This window comes from Protomyctophum parallelum (assembly GCF_964188405.1).
Source record: "Protomyctophum parallelum genome assembly, chromosome: 21".
Classification (NCBI taxonomy): domain Eukaryota; kingdom Metazoa; phylum Chordata; class Actinopteri; order Myctophiformes; family Myctophidae; genus Protomyctophum; species Protomyctophum parallelum.
In genome coordinates, this window is record NC_139713.1 from 28,378,154 (window position 1) to 28,395,502 (window position 17,349).

The following is a 17,349-nucleotide window of genomic DNA, read 5'->3' on the forward strand; positions in this document are numbered from 1 at the left end:
TCTTTTTGTCATCAAATTCAAGTGGTTTGCTTCCATGTCTGATAGATTTCTATTCTTGAATATACAGACTTGCAGATGAGGCTCAGGTCTCGATTCGCGGCTACATTATTCTGTGCTCCAGTACTGCACAATGCCCATGGTACTATATGCTAGAAACACAGTGCCACAGACCAATTGTGGTATTTAATCAAACCTTTCTTGATAAAGATATCAGAAATAATATTTCTGATATCTTTATCAACCATATATTATATGGCCCAGTTTGTCAGCTGTGGGTACTCGGAGGCTAGAGAGTTATGATAAAGGAGGAAAATACAGGCTGGTGTTGCAAATACACTAATAAACTACAGCAATTACTACGTGTTGGTTCATTCATTATTTAATGAAGAATATTAATTGGATTAGTCTCTAAAGTGAATCTATTTGAATGGAGTTATATTATTGGATATATTATATACTATAGTCAATACTATAAAATCGCCACAGAATTTTAGTCATTGTTACTGTATAACAATTTGAATTTAATAAAACATGATATTGAATTTGTGTAATGACACAGTATTACCAAAAACCCTTCAAATTTTCTTAATGAAAGAAGGATTCCTGTACCAGTAGCCTCAATTATTTGTTCCACATGGCCAGGTGTTACACACCACACATAGCAGACCTATAATATTGTTATATTAATGCATATGGTCTTTCTCTGGCCACAAAGCCAAACAGTCGCTGACCTGCATGGTAGTAACTGCCTCTCACTTCCTGGTTCCTCTTTGTGCAGGTCACCAGGTAAATCCAGGAGCATGAGCAGGACTTTGAGCTGCGGGAGCAGATGTCTGGGTATAAGCGCATGCGGCGGCAGCACCAGAAGCAGCTGATCGCCCTGGAGAACAGGCTAAAGGCCGAGATGGATGAGCACAGGCTCCGGCTGCAGAAAGAATTAGAGACACATGCTAACAACACTTACATTGAACTGGAGAGACTGGCCAAACGGCACGCCGCTCAGACAGACAAAGAGGTAGACCATGAACAGCATGTCTCATTTATTTACTTCTATGGCGCAACTATGAGTGGAATGTGATTCACTGTCATGCAGTGATTGTCAACCGTTTTCATTTCAAGGACCCCCAGTTTGATTATGCAGTTTGATTATGATAACTCTGGGACCCCAATCTACACCGTAAAATAAATGGAACCAAATGGACCCAGGGGTTACAGACCTGTAAGGGTCAATTTGGTTCCTAACTATCAATTATTTAGCTCGTACCCCTGCTGTAATTGACTGTATACACAGAAAAGAAATATGCTTTTTTGTGTACAAATAGACCGGGTCCATTCACACATTAACAACATTCAGGATTTAACTGTGTAAGTCAGACAGAGTCTTTACATGTTTTGCATTTGTGATGCCATGTTATGAGAATATCTATAGTACACAGATTCATAATGTTATTAATGAAATATTTGCATGTTCACTCACAGATGAAGTCAGCTACAGCTGAGGAAAAGAGGATACAGCAACAGATTGTTGCCCAGCAGAGGAAGGAGCTAACTAACTTCTTAGACAACCAGAAAAAGGAGTACAGGCTCTGCAAAGACAAGATGAAAGAAGTAAATACAACACAAATGCTATATGAACAGCTCTATAATGATGTCTGTGAATGTATTTACAAAACTCATTTCCTCAAACAATTCTTGATGGGTTTGTTTCTTTAGTAGTACTCCTAATCACCTTAGTCATCCTGCCCAAGACGATCAAGCAATTATACACTTGAAACAATATGCACCCGATGGGCTGTATTCAACTTTCAACATGTGACACAAAGATACCTTCTGTCACCGTTGTGCATGTGCACATGTGCACACGTGTGTGTATGCGTGTGTGTGTGTGTGTGTGTGTGTGTGTGTGTGTGTGTGTGTGTGTGTGTGTGTGTGTGTGTGTGTGCGTGCGCTCGTGTGTGCGCGCGTGTGCGTTAAAGGAGATGGGCGAAGACCCTAGTACACCCAAGGAGGAGAAGCAGGAACGTCTGTCCAGGCACAAAGAGACAATGCAGCGGTCCCAGGCAGAGGATGAGGCCCATTTGCTGGCACAGCAGAGACTGGTCTATGACAGGAGCTGCAGGGCCATCAGACGCCGGACCGTAGTCAAGAGGCATGAGTTTGAACAGGAGCAAATGAGAGAGGTAATGTGCTTTTCTTGGAAACTTGGAAACAAAAAAACTAAACGGACAGATCTGTGTCAACGGTCAAATCCTCAGTGTTACAGCTCTGCAATCCATAACTTTGAGATCAGATACATGTATGAGAGACCTACTGTAATTGACACCATTCTGTCAAGTCAGGGGGCACCAAAATGTGCGTACATGGACAGCCGTGTCCGTGGCAAAGACTTGGTCTTGTCTGTGGAAATTTTTGGATTTTCTGTTTTACACACCATTATAATGTTCTTACGTTATTAACATTTTTTTTTTTTGCAAAAAGGGTGAAGTTTCCCTTTAACTCAGAGTGTTTAAATGGAACCAAACGGACCTTGCGGGTGCATTTGGTTCCATTTGAACACTCTCAGAGTTACAGACCTGGCACATTTCTTAATAATGGTGTCTCTACCAGGCAATCCGGTACACTTTCCCTTGAGATTCGAATTCCCTTTTCTTGACTTCCGACTTCCCAATAACAAATTCACTTTCTACATTACTGCATGGTCAGGAACCACATGACCGCCAGTTTAAAATCTCTGAAAAAAAGTTTTGCGTAAAGCTTAATTCACTTTCTGTATCTGTGTGGTTACATTTGTATACACAGTGTTAAATTAACACAGACTTCATCATTTATTTGAAACTACTGAGGCACAGATTTATAGACGTTGATAGAATGAAGGTATTATTCTTAGAAATCTCCTGTAACACATTTCAGACCTTAAAATGCCCATTAAGTGCTTAGTATGCCAATTTTGGTTTGTCAGAAAAGTGTGGGGCAGAGAAGAGTGGGGCACATTCTCAGCTGTTTTTGAGTGGTGCAGCCACTCCAAGGAACAGCAATGTCCCTATGTCCTAACCTATGTCCCTATGTCCGGATGTTTGAAGTACCAATAGGGGGTGCTGTTGCACCACTCGCTTCAGACTGGTCTGATTTTTAAGTTGTATATTAAGCTGCGATCTGCAAGTGTCATGTCCTAGCTGGGATTGGAACCCCAGTGTTCTGTGTGGGAGACCAAACATCAAGAGGGGACCTAATATAGCCATTGGGAATCTGGTCAACTAAGTATAGTGTTCAAATGGGTAAGGCTTAGAAAGTTCCTTTCTCTGTCTTTTAACGTATTATGTACAGTAGAATGTTTTAATATGAAGTTGTATCATCTGCGTAGTGAACACCAAATGTATGGGTAAAATTACCAAGTGGAAGCATGTAAAAGCGACATAAAGAGTGCATTTTGAGGAACCTTTCTGTTGACTGACTGGAAGAAACTGGAATCTGTCTTGAATGGAACCATATTCTTTCTGTGCAGGCCAACAAGACTGTGGTCAAAGAGAACCTCAAACTCGAGGAAACGCAAAAGCAGCGTTCAAATCAAGCAAAGCAAATAATTATACAAATTGATACAATTGACTGATTGATTCCCTGGAACATGATCATGGCTGATTGATACAAATATCCTACCACAAGCAACATCTGATGGAAAGCTGTGTGAGCCTACGATGTGTAGACCTATGTGTGTTTGTCATTGAAAAAAGCATTAAATAAAGATCATGTCTCAGGAGCTGAACAAGAAGAGGACCCAGAAGGAGATGGAACATGCCCTGATGATCCGGCAGGATGAGTCCACACAGGACCTGGAGCGTAGACAGCTACATATGCTGCAGAGGCTACGCATGGAGCTTATCCGAATGCAGCACCAGACAGAGTTGGAAAACCAGGAGGAGTACAATGGTAGACGACAGAGAGAACTGCACAGAAAACACACCCTGGAGCAGCGGCAGCAGCCCAGGAATCTCAAGGTATGTGGACCTTTTGTTTATGCTACATTTATTTTATTCTTGATTTGCAGACCTAATTACTAATCCCACAGGAGGAATTTAGTCGCAGCTGCACCCGGCTGAGGACTGCTCCCATCGTCATGACGAGCGCTTGAGGGGGGAAGCGGGTTAGGGGTTAAGGGTCTTGCTCAGGGACACATAACTGTGAAGGCCGGGATGTGAAAAAGGTAGCTCTTAAAGCTATGGTCGCCAAATTATACTCCCTTACGTCGCTTTTTTTTGTTGTATATAACTTTGTAATGCTACTGACATTGTGCGAAACACTCTTGAAAACAAAGTATTGCATTGTGGGTTTGAGCTGACAGGGGCCATTTTTTACATCAATCAATCAAGTCACATGAGATGCAAAAATATATGTGTTTTTTATATATTTTTAGGGGCATGTCATATGGTCTACCCGGTAGACCATATGAATACGTTTTGGCTGTAAACTTGAATCACTCTATAACCCCCACAATAAGTGTCCCAGTCTGGTCTTGTAGAAAAATTATTGACAGAAGGCATTAATGATCAGCATCCTTTATCATTAAAGGTGCCACAATTTTTGTATTCTTCCAGTTTTTCATGTGTCTATGAGGTGACAGTACTTCATTAGACACCCTGGAGTCGTTTGTATGTGCAATGGTGTATTAACTTTGTATTTGGGGTTTCTTCCTGGAGGCTGAACCCTTGACAGTCAAACGGGCCAATGAAATAAACAGTAATATAGTGACACCACACTATCAGCCCCTCCCCTAACCCCTCCCCCATTATCATACAACTACAGCTGTGGGTGCAGCTTTAGTTCAGGTGGATCACCACCCATCACCACCCACCAGGCAAACCAGGCATACTTAATGAACTGGTGGGCGTGCCTAACCTGACGCTGCCAGATCCAAGAAGCTTGCTACACAAATTTGTTTCACAGCTTATTGGGATCTGGGATCACGGAAGCAAATTTGATGACGGGGCTGTTCCTTTTTTTCAAGATACTTGGTAGATGATTGGATGGGACCGTCTGTCTATCACCGTGTGGGCGTGCAAACACAACCAATCATATTGACGTGTCTATATAGCTTCACGTCCGGTTTCGCACATATCCCGCCCTTAGCTCACGCTGATTGGTCCGGTACGGAACGGATTTTTGTCAGCTCAACTGCCTGAGGGATCCCAGATGAGTGCTGTGTTGGGGAACATGGTTACCCAATACCGCCCTCATCTGGCAGCGTCAGGTTAGGGCGTGCCCACATAAAAGCATGATTTTAACAAATACTGTACACTTTTTGGAAAAAGTTCTTCCCCTTATATTTATAATAATACCTAATGATCATGTTTTAGGGTGGAACAAAATCTTCCACTCCATCTTTAATGTTTGTGTTGTAATTCCATATCATGTGGTCCCTAACATAAAATCCTTTTATGTGGTCAATGTATCATCATTTTCAGCTCAAGACTAGTTTAGGTTCATGTGTTTTGCACAAGCAGAGATACTATACAATTTCTCTGTTAGGCCAAACAATCCATGTAAATTTAGTATTAAACAGGAATTATCTTTCAAATGTATTTCTGTTCCGTTTTAACCCTCTGTAGACACTGGAGATGCAGATTAAGAAACAATTCCAGGACACATGCAAGGTGCAAAATAAGCAGTACAAAGCTCTGAGGAACCACCAGCTGGAAGTTTCTCCGAAAGGCGATCACAAGATCATCCTGAAGACCCTGAAAGAGGAGCAGACACGCAAGCTGGCTATACTGGCTGAGCAGTATGAGCAGAGCATCAATGAAATGATGGCATCACAAGCGGTACGAGGAACTTGATGCACCTTGTTATCGAAGTCTGTACAAGTTGACAGTAGCGGAAAAAAGTCACAATTTATTTAATTTAGCAGTATACTAAAACAAATAATGTAGGGAAACTGAGCTTATTTATGCTGTCAAAGTCTCTACATTCCGTTGCCGTCTCTCTCTCTCTCTCTCTCTCTCTACTGTTTCCTTACCACACCCTGTACATTCTAGCATAATAGGATCAAGTGTTACCAGTCAAGAAATTCAAAAGCAGTCAGATTAGTAAGTAACTCATCCCCCACGTTCAGTCTGTACATCACAAGCGCACTTATTAGCAGACCTTACCAATAATTTGGGTGCCGTTGGTATGGCTGAAATAAATTCTACAGTTTCCTCTCTGTGGATTTCTCTTCTGTCTTTAACTACTTTCAAACTGGCGTCCCTATTTTGGGCATGTCATTATAGACGAACATAAAAAAAAAAAAATTGGAAGCCTGTCTATGGCATCAGGGTACTCCATATACGTATGGGCATAAAAGGGGCGCGCACACACACACACACCCACACACACACACGCACGCGCACAGATTTGTGGATTTATTTGTATCATGTTCAACATCGTTATGTTGTGAGGTCTGAGGTGGTAGATCAGCTATTTCCAGTGTGCAGCACGGCAAAACCAGGTACACTGTATCTCAGGCATGAGGCCTTTGGCATTCTCACACAATCTCGGCTCTTTGTACTGTTGTACTGTTTATTTTATTTATTATACCACTCAAATCTATGCAGCCCTGTAAAACATCAGGGCTAAGACGCTATTGACACTTTTGAGCATTCAATTATGCTCAAATTCATTACTGCATTTTATTCTCTAAAACTATCTCCTGATCCACTCAACCAATAGGCTATCTACTGTGCATTCATCACTACAATCTCCCTTACCACTGTATGCTATGCTATTCTGTTCAACAGGCTTAATGACTGAATGTTTTCATATGTAGCGATAACATAGTATATTCTGTATGTTGAACTGAATTTTAAAGCTGGTTTAATTGCCTTCTCTGTATGCCAACATTGACCATGTCAGTATCACTGTCACCAAGGCATTTTACTTGTTTTCCTCATGATTATTAACCACATCAATCCTAAAGGCATGCCATTACAGCCAAATATGCAGTGAAAATAGACAAACATTTGAAAAAAGGAAAAGAGAGAGAGAGAGATTTGGTGTAGGCCTATAGGGAAAAGTATAGAGCCCTGGGAGACCCCGTTCAACAAGTGTATATAGTAGGCATGTAATGATATATCGTATATCAATATATATCGACAAACTGGTGGCAATTTAAATTGTATCATGATACATACAGTATGTTACATACATATACATGGATTTGAGGATTTGAGATATATAAAAAAGTTTCCGGTCATTTGCTACAGTATTGAAAACAAACAATATAGTCAAAGAAAAAGAAGACAATACAGGATTTGTGTGAGAGAAATTACAAAAAATCCTTCTTTTGGTCATTTGCCTGGAAAATAATTTAGTGTTTAGAATATTGTGAAAAATCGTATTGTGAACCTAATATCGTGATTCGAATCATATCGTGAGTTGAGTGAATCAGTGTTTTAGCAGTTAAATGTTTTTAAATTCAGTACTTTAATTTTTTTAATAATTGTCTGTATAAAAGTTGATAAATGTGTCCCAATGTAACCTTGCATTTAATGTTTTTGTAACTGCCTCTCTCTTGCCTGGTCTTCAGATGCGTTTAGATGCCGAACAGGAAACAGAATGTCAAGCGCTGAAGCAGCAGCTGCAACAAGAGATGGAGCTCCTGGACGCCTACCAGAGCAAAACCAAGTCACAGATGGAGAGCCAACATGAGCGAGAACAGCAGAAACTTGAGCAGAAGGTGTCCATACGTAGAGCCCACCTTGAGCAGAAGGTGGGTTTAAGATTGACTGTGAAGTGTTACTACAGTATAACATTAACCACTTTAACCGCAGATATTTATACTGACCGGGGTCTCCCAGGGGTCCACACCCTAGGCCCCGTCCTTTTTTCACTCACACATCGAGAGATTAGATTGTCTACTTTGTCAATGTAGCTGCATGTTCACAACACCTTGCCATTGTGAGCATGTAGATCAGCTATTTTCACAACAAAAAATAACTAAATATATATGCCTCTAATCCTACAATTGCAAGTGCTTGTCAGGGTGGGGGGGGTCGGTTAAAAAAGGTTGAAGTGCTCCTTTAAAAATGCCATAATATCACATGATCTTTTTAAATAACAGATTGAAGAGGAACTAGCCTCACTCCAGAAGGAACGCACCGAAAGGATCAAGCACCTGTTTGAACGCCAAGAGAGAGAGATGGATGTTTTTGATGTGGAAAGTGCTCGGCTTGGGTTTGGAAGCTTGGGATCTCTGGACTTCCCCAAAGAGGATGACAGATGAAAGTGGATGTATTTTTGAGGGACAACTGTACGGCATACACGTCCGTGCACTTCCCGTGTCCACTTGACCATTATCACATCCCTGGTGACAAATCTGGATAACTCTCTCTTGCTTTCTTCCCTCCTTTAGGTATTGCATCTAAGAATCAAGGCGTTACAGTATGTGCAATGGGAACTTCTTTTTGTCAAACTTGAAGGGGGAAAAGTAAAACAAAATAACAAACGACAAACAACAATAAAATCAAGCCTAGTTGGTGTTAAACTTATGTGTTGGAGATAACAAGAACTTCAACCACTAAATCTTAACAGACTCTTTCCTCCATGTCATTTCCTCTTTTTGGTATGAATTGAATAAATTCAGGAAATTTTAGTAAAAATGGGCACTTTGATATGTTTAAGTATAAACCCATCATTTTCATATGATGCTTAATGTGTTACACTGAGGGACATTGCCATTGTGGAATGTGAGCTGCGGGATCCACCGTGGTGTTTAGCTGCTTTGTCTATTTTATTTTTCTCTGAATGTGAATAATACTGTATTGGGTCATTGAATGAGGTCAGAGCTTGTTTGTAAACATTTTATCAAGACTTTTTTCATACTCCCATGTTGTGCTTTGCATACAGTATACTGCGGTCCCTCACCTTTTTTAGGCAACAATACTTTCATTGTTCAATATTGTTGCTGTCAGGTGGAAACCTAGTAGGCCTATGTCCAAAAAAACAACACAAACACAACACAAACAACAAACGGTTACTTTTCAGCAAATGGAATAAATAACCTGTGTTCCAATGGATGCAATGTACTAATGATTTAGTCACAAGCTCTTGTTACTACTTTTAATTGGTAAAATATTTATAAAGCCCACAGACACACCTCTTTCAACCTGACATTTCTATTTTGGGCACGTCAATATATGAGAACATCTTCTAAATGTTTTTAAAAATAGCAGATGTACAAGCTTACTATGGGACACATTGTGAGCTTAAATTGTAGATAATCTATTCCTGCCAATTTTGCACGACACTATCATATGGCATCAATAGGGCATTAATTTATTAACAAAATATACATAAATATGGAGGCACAAGGTTTCTACCCGACAGCGACGATATGTAGGATCAATTGGCATTAGTTTGGTCAAACTGTATCTTATCACAATTCAAGATTCCACTTGGTAAAACTGCTTATTATTGCATGCACTTTAAAGACAAATTCAGGTTGTGAAGTGACGCATGAATCTGTCAGAGATTTTAGCTGTTTGTAAATAAAAGTGGTCATAGCATTTTGTTTTAAGCCTATGGATACTGGACATAAGCGCCATATTTGAATATGATAATTTCACAAATGCCTTGATTTAAGTTGTGCCTATGAAGCAGCTTTTAGTTATTTATGTATGTATGTTTTATATATACAGTATAAATATAAATATAAATATATATATATATATTATATTATTTTTTGTTTAACAAGGCCGGCACCATTGTTTCTTCCATCCAAATGTGTGAATCATTTAATATTCAGCAATCAAAGGTCTTGTAAAGGAAAATGGTGAGAATTGTGCTGTATAACTTTTGATATGAATATTTGTACATGATAATATAGATAGAGCATACAGAGACACTGGTCTATTATTGATAACAGAACTTAATATTATATGATAAAGATTTTGCTTCTGTTTTCGTTTTTTGTTACAATATATGGTCATACATTAGCTCAATATGTTGCTATGTCAAACAACTACTAGACTACAATATGGGGTAAATGCTGTTAAATCGAATCACAGACTTCCTATTAATTTTAACGATCTTCTTGAGATCTTTGGTTATACAACAGTAATACTAAAAGTGGTCGGTCTGGGTTGCATTCGAGTAATTAGTGTCTAGTGATCAGATTTACACATTTGTTGCAATGTTCACTGTTGTCATTGAACAGAACACGTTGCACAATTCTTTCCATTATACAGAATGGAAAGACAATTGTTTGGTGCTTAATTTCAAATACCACCATTAGCCTTTGTAGTTTTTGTCTTGGAGAGGAAGACTGGATTAAATTCATGTTCATGGGTTTTACAAAATGTTTTGAAATGTTCATTGTGAAGCATTTTGAACCCCTCTTGATTAAAAATAGTATAATGTTTTTCAAACACTCATGGAATACACTTAGAGTATCCCATGCAATGACGCCCTCTAAAAAATGAAGTGTATGTATGAAAAAAATACATTAAATGCTATTTTATCACAGATCAGTTTGAAATATATTGTTTAATGTTGTGGTCTTGAATGCAACCCTGTTACATTTGACAGGAGGCCTTCAGAACGTCAATGAAGCATCACGCTCCTCACAGGGGTGAGAGGATATAAAACACAAGTCATTACTATTGGCTATCTGGAGTATATATTTCTGATGTTATATTTATACCTACAGTATGAGGCTCAATATTAATCTGGGGTGTGGAAAAGCCAAAATCTTTAAATAAATTGACATTGTTATTATTCTTATTATCATTACTACTCCTTTGAAAAGAGCATGTAAAGAAATGAAATGGCTTCTCCAGATTTCAGCATTTTCACCTCCAAGTCAACATTCTGACATTTGGTTATTAATCTAAAGTTTTTCAGTAAGGCCTTTTGCCCAGTAATGAAGAACTGTGGCCCAATAGTTCCACAACAGTGCTATTGAGCTGCTTCAGTCTTGATAGTAGTTTGCTTGAGACTTTTTCAAAATTGTGTGACTTTAAGATGTTAGAAATACATATTTAGGTAGAAATAACTGGGAGTTTTCTAAAAAGAAAAAAAGAAAAATCATTCATCATTTCCTGTGTGGTTCAAAGACAAAATAAAAGAGATTCTATTGAAAATAATATGTATTTTGATCAACATCCTACCTCCTATGGCAATGCTTCTTCTTTTAAACGTGTGGGGTTGTCTTTTCATGTTGATATATGGTTCAGGACTGCAACATCATACTTTTGGCTTGCTTGCCTACACCATATAAAATGTATGCTTCATAATATATTTAGCTTACATGCACACATACAGAACATGAAACCTGAACCAGAAACTTGAAAGAGAAAACTTTTCAGTAAATCACCCTCCTGGCTGTGTAGTCATTATGAGGGAAGTTACAGTTCTGAACTTCCTGTGTTTCCTCGATCTCCATGTGGTCTGACCCAGACTGTTTGATTTGGGTGTTGATGACATGCTTTTTTCACTATGTCCGTGTAGATTGGCATGAGTTCAACTATAAGTTCCTTGAACTGTTGACAGTCTGTGGCACCATCTGCAACAGTTACCTACTGGGAAAGCCCCGGGGGATGGTAGAGAGCTTGTGGTGTGGCGGTCAAGCTTTACCTGAGATTATGCTGACGGAGTTGTGGTGCTTCCCCTTGCTTTTCTCAAGTAGTCAGTGGTATAACAAAACAATAAAATCGAGATGTGAAGGCCGACCTGAACATCTAGTACTCATTCAAACTGATGCAACCTCTTCTTATTCCTGTAACCTTGCACAGTTTTCTGTTGGATTTCAACATAATTAGCAAGATCACACATTGCTAATAATATGATAGTTTCCCCCCTATATTATAGGCGAATAACTTTTATTGTGTGTAATATATGTCTATTAATTTGAAGGAAGAAGACGGTAGACCTTTATTAATCCTGCGGGGGATATTCGGTTTCAGCTTCGCCCACCTGATGGCTGCTCAGATGGTCATCATTGTGAGCTGTTTGGTATTTCGAGGCAGCCTCAACTATAATGCATGCATAACTTCCCAGATGGGACAGCATTGGGCATGATCAGGGTGGTATGACTGTAAGATTGATAGAGATACTGTTTCTGATGACGATGTTATCTCAGGGATGTGGTGTTAAGTTAACCATGACAGCTTTCCAAAGAAAGACAGATTTCACACAACCATGCTACAATCACATCCTGTGTACTGTATGAAAAGACAGGAATGTGAAGCAGAAAGACAAGGTATGCCAAGCCGGAAAAAACATAATCCCACTTAATACGACACATACTACGTATGCATTGCAAGCTCCTTCTTCCTTGGAAAACACTGATTAATTCACAATGAAATGTAACATGATCACAGCAGTGAGCACAGAGGAAGTCTAAACTTTTGAAGTGATGACATAGATGCATTGCCTACACTGGTTAAGGTGACCCAACCTTTTACAGTGGAAGAAAAGTATATGATTGAGAAATGATATTGCTGTGACCTTGTCAACTTCCTGTATGATTCAGGGTTCAGGGTGAAAGTTCTCATATGAAGACACTATAGTCACGCTCACGCTACGTATATCAAACAAACATAAATGCTAGACTAAAGTGCCAAAGATACATACAAAATAAGTAATGAACATAAAAAGTAGTTAGAAAAGTAGTAGAAAGTAGTTATAACAGCACCACTGTCAACTCCTTTTTGATAACAGGGAACAAAGATTTGAATAAGAGGCTGGCTCTATTAGGTGTTACTGCTGCATTGTGGTTCGCTATGTAATGATTGTGTCTAGACATTGTAGACTAGACAATACTCACACAAATGCATAGACAAGGATTTATAACTGCTTTAGTCACTTTTAAACCCTATTTTATACTTCAGCAATTCAAAAATCTACAAGCTCAGCATGGCACTATTTGACACATTGTGAGCTTGTACTGTAGATTTGCCATTTTTCGCCAGGGTCATGCTAGGATTGAAGTTGCTGTCACCTGTAAACATTCCTCCGTTGTAATAACATTAATGATTAATCCTCTAGTTGTTTTGGGGATATGTGTCATTTGCACATAATGTGACTAACTAACTAACTATTTGTCAAGCCAGGGGATCTGTTAAGGGTTAAATGACAGGGGCACTTTGACACAGACTGGGCAGACCAGGGTGTGATCCAGGGACCTTCTCAATAACAGACGGCCTCTCTACCCACCCACTATCTTTACGGACACCAAGTAAATATCGGATTCTCGTACGACAAAATATATTGGGCTTAAGTGGTTAAAACAATTCATTGTAGGCCGTAGAAACAGCATTGTCATGCATGCAGCCTGGTGTACTCTAGTCTAGTGAACTCACTTCCCTTATCCAATGTATTCTCACATTCTCACTGATTCTCTCTAGAGGGCGACAGAGCAGCATCTCACGGTAAACTGTGCCATAGATCATTGACCTCATATAATATTGATCAACAAGTATTTAAAATGTATTTGTGAAATTTGCCGGGTTCATTTTACCTGAATATTTCAAACCTACCTGTGGGAGTGTGTATATTATTTTCTCTACCCAAATAAAACCTTCAATGAATTTTGAGCAATTTACTGTAATGTAACAATAAACTACAAAAATGACTAATTACAAATGTTTTTCATTGAAATTTGGGAAAGGTGTGGGGTATGGGGTAGTCTTCTAAGTAAAGGGAGGGATAAAACAAAAAAAAAAACTAAAAAAAACTCTGAAAAAAGAGGACATTCTGGGAAATTTTGTTGCCTCACAAAGAGCACGTCATTTCCTCTTATGACAAATGTGTGGTTTCAGTCTTTAAAAAGTTTTTAAGGGGTGTGATTATGACAAGTCTCTACAATTGGCCTGTGGCACTGTGTGGGGAATGAATGGTCACATAAAGAATATGCATTTACCTCCGCCAATACAACCAGCAACAAGTAAGTCATTTTACATCATTATCACCTGTCACTTAATCAATCACATCACAATGAAATCATCTTTAAAGGCTTTACAGTAAATGCATTCGCCATAATGCCTGGTGGCTGCATTTTCATACTGAAGTAAAAAAAATTGATGAACATACTGTACATGACACCTCTGCAACAGTGGAGATTATGGCGTTCAGTGTTTGTATGATTTGTTGTGTCTGATGGAGTATTAGTGCATGGGTCTGTGAATCTTTGTGATTAAACTAATGTGTTGATCTGATCATAGAATTGTTTCATACACTTAAGCCGTATATACTGCATTGTATGACAAATTGTGAAAATAGCCGATCTACAAGCTGACAACGGGTCCCAATGTGACATATCGCGAGCTTGTAGATCAGCTATTTTTTAAAGGTTTTGAACGTTTGCCCCAAATAGGGATGCCAGGGTTAATGTGGTTAAAAACTGCTGACCACTTCCAATATTCTGCTTTCTAATTCTCTCTCTTGCGCGCGCGCGCGCGCACACGCACACGCACACACACACACACACACACACACACACACACACACACACACACACACACACACACACACACACACACACACACACAGGGTTTACAAAGTGCTGTACAGGAGAAAATAAAAACAAATACACTATAGCTACCACACAGAACAACAACAGCGAGAATAAAAGTACAAACAGTGAAAACAACTGAGACATCATATAAAGGTGGGTCTTTAGGCGAGATTTAAGTCTTGATGGAAGGGGCCAATTTGACGTGGGAGGGGAGTGCATTCCATAATTTGGGGGCTACAACAGAAAAGGCTCGGTCGCCTCTGGACTTTAAGCGGGTCTTCTTTGTGATCCTGAGATTTAGCTGGCCCTCAGACCGCAGTGACCTTGGAGGAGTATGGACCTCAATAAGGTCAGAAAGGTATAGAGGTATAAAGCGGACAGGGAGCCAGTGAAGGGAGGCCAAAACAGGTGTGATATGCTCACGTCTGCGAGTACCTGTGAGTAGACGTGCGGCCGAGTTCTGGACTAGCTGGAGTCGAGCAAGGGAGGCTTGATTTAAAGCAATGTAAAGAGCATTACAGTAGTCCAACTGCGTAGAAATAAAGGCATGGATAACCCGCTCAAAAAAAAGGGATAGCACAGACTTGATTTTAGCCAGCAGCCTTAGGTGATAAAAACTTGAGCTGACTACTGTGTGCATGTAGACTGTAAGACATATTTTCCTTGTAACATATTCTCCTAGTCACAATATCCAGTGATCAGCTCTCCTAAGTGATCTATGTTCTGGACTGACCAGTACATTTTCTCCTCAGCGTTACTCTCCATTCTGTTGGTCATGACTGTTGATTCAACAAGAACTGTCCCACTATGCAGAAACCAACAGTGTGGGGTTTCTCTACAGCAGTCTTTGAAGTTAACCAGGCTCATACAGAAGGAAACTGTTGATCTAATCAGAATATACGTAAGTACAGAGTCAGGTTTCTCCTTTTGCCACAGTATGTTAAAATATGATGATTGTGTCATTAGGCTATATATTTTATATTAACATTGGTGCAAATGCTTCTGTGGAATTAACAAGTGATTCTAATTGATTTGCTTGTTTTTCAATCTGCAGAAGGCCAGTCAAGGGGAAGGTTCAGAGCTTTTCTGCAAGACATCCTTTAACAATGTTCCTGACGCCAACATCGCAGGCCTGGACCCTTCAGAGAGAATAGCAAGCATATATACACATCTGCAAGCTTTCTTCCCACATTATAAAAGGGTATTTGAGCAGCAGACGGACTTACAGTTAGCTGGAAGTACATTGCTCACAGAACTCGTGAAAGTCAGTAATCGCAGCAGCACTCTGGCCAATAAAATAAACTGCCTTTATCAGAGTCTCTTCCCAAACCTACCTTTACCAGAGCCAGCAGGGGGACCGACGCCACTGCCTCCCTCACAGAACGTCTTCCAACAGAAGGTCTATGGCTGTGTGGTGCTTAAGAGATACAAGGAGTTCCTGTCAAATGTTGTCCGAGAAATGAGGACTCTAAAGGGCAAGGTTTGCAAGAAGAGGACACAAATGAATGAATTGTTTTGAAGATACACAAGATATGGCCTCATATATTTTCAACAGTTCCATACACTGGCAATTTAACAATTGGACTTCAACTGAGGAAATCAAGGTGGCTGGCTCATCATTGATTTTCTCTGTTTATATTTATGTTATTTATTATTTATTATATGTTTATGACAGAGGAATATATTAAATAATGCATAATTTAACATTTAGTGCTATTTTTGGCCAGGCCAAGTTGGTCCAATGTGTTCAATTTGTTGCAGGGTCTAATACACTGTTGATGAACACAGTTGAGTGTGATGCATAAAGAATCATTAAAACTGGCTAAATCAATATTCATATTTATGTATTTATTTATGTAGTATAATATATAGTATGTAGTATATATATATATATATATATATATATAATGTACATAATACGCAACATGTCAATGTCCATCAATAAGATTGACTACTTGAGTGATTGTCAATATTTGAATTTTATACATCGATGGGTTTGATCCCACGGAAGTAGGATACAATATTTTGCAGGGTTCATTTTTAATTAAACTGTTATATTATAATAAATATATCAAACATATCAGACAGTCTACATTTCCCAAAGGAAATACATGTATTGAATTACTGTATTACTGACCAATAGCAGGGATAAAGCACATCCCCACCGAAGATAAAAGATTAATGACCAAAATATCAAAAGCACAGGCACGGTTTTCCCCCCATTCTCCCCAGAAAATAGAACCCTGAAAACAACACAGCTGCACAGAGGCAGTCCACGAGGTTAAAAGCAAATGAGGAAGCCAGCTGAGACGCTGACTATGTGATATCAGTTCAGTGACGCATGTCTTCAAGACAGATAGGAAAGATTTTGTGAAACAGGCAGGCTGTCTGGCCAGTCACAAGGTGTGGGTGTGCATGCATGGGCCTGACTATTGAATGTGTATAAATTGTATAAGGGTCTGTCTGTCTGTCCATGCACGAAAAGGCATGTGAATGTGCATGTATGTGCTACAAAGTGGGCTGGACTTATGTGACCACGATAATTATGGTCAACTGCTAATTGTTGAGTTACTCTTAATTTAAAAGTTTTCCTCTGGTCACAAGCTTTTACAAAGAAACTGGAAGTTGGTGAGGGATTCACTCTGGGTCATGAATCAAGTTCCTTAACTGAACTGTTGAGTTTTATTTAGAGCAAAAACACAGGGGTATGTCTGTGCAGCACTGGTTGTACATTAATGCGAAATCAGTACAGTAAGGAAAACGTCTTTGTTTACCATAGACTAGACAGCAAAGTCAATAGACTGTGACTGTGTATCACGAACTGAATTTGAGAAACCACTATTTAGCCCAATATTAAAACATCACTG

General features: G+C 39.3%; 2 protein-coding genes across 2 annotated transcripts; both read left to right on the forward strand.

Annotated features, from left to right (window-relative positions):
• Nucleotides 1–829: 829 nt before the first annotated feature.
• Nucleotides 830–8,251, forward strand: taok3b (TAO kinase 3b; the record flags this gene model as incomplete). The annotated part of the gene is made up of 7 exons (XM_083793456.1): nucleotides 830–1,015; nucleotides 1,480–1,608; nucleotides 1,977–2,180; nucleotides 3,753–3,992; nucleotides 5,601–5,813; nucleotides 7,556–7,738; nucleotides 8,090–8,251. 7 exons carry the CDS (start codon nucleotides 830–832, stop codon nucleotides 8,249–8,251), a joined length of 1,317 nt encoding a protein of 438 aa, XP_083649582.1.
• A 5,598-nt stretch (nucleotides 8,252–13,849) lies between these two features.
• m17 (IL-6 subfamily cytokine M17) lies at nucleotides 13,850–16,157 on the forward strand. Its single transcript, XM_083793199.1, has 3 exons — nucleotides 13,850–13,912; nucleotides 15,235–15,383; nucleotides 15,537–16,157. The coding sequence occupies exons 1-3, from the start codon at nucleotides 13,858–13,860 to the stop codon at nucleotides 15,999–16,001; spliced, it is 669 nt and encodes a 222-aa protein (XP_083649325.1). The 5' UTR covers nucleotides 13,850–13,857; the 3' UTR covers nucleotides 16,002–16,157.
• Nucleotides 16,158–17,349: the final 1,192 nt, after the last annotated feature.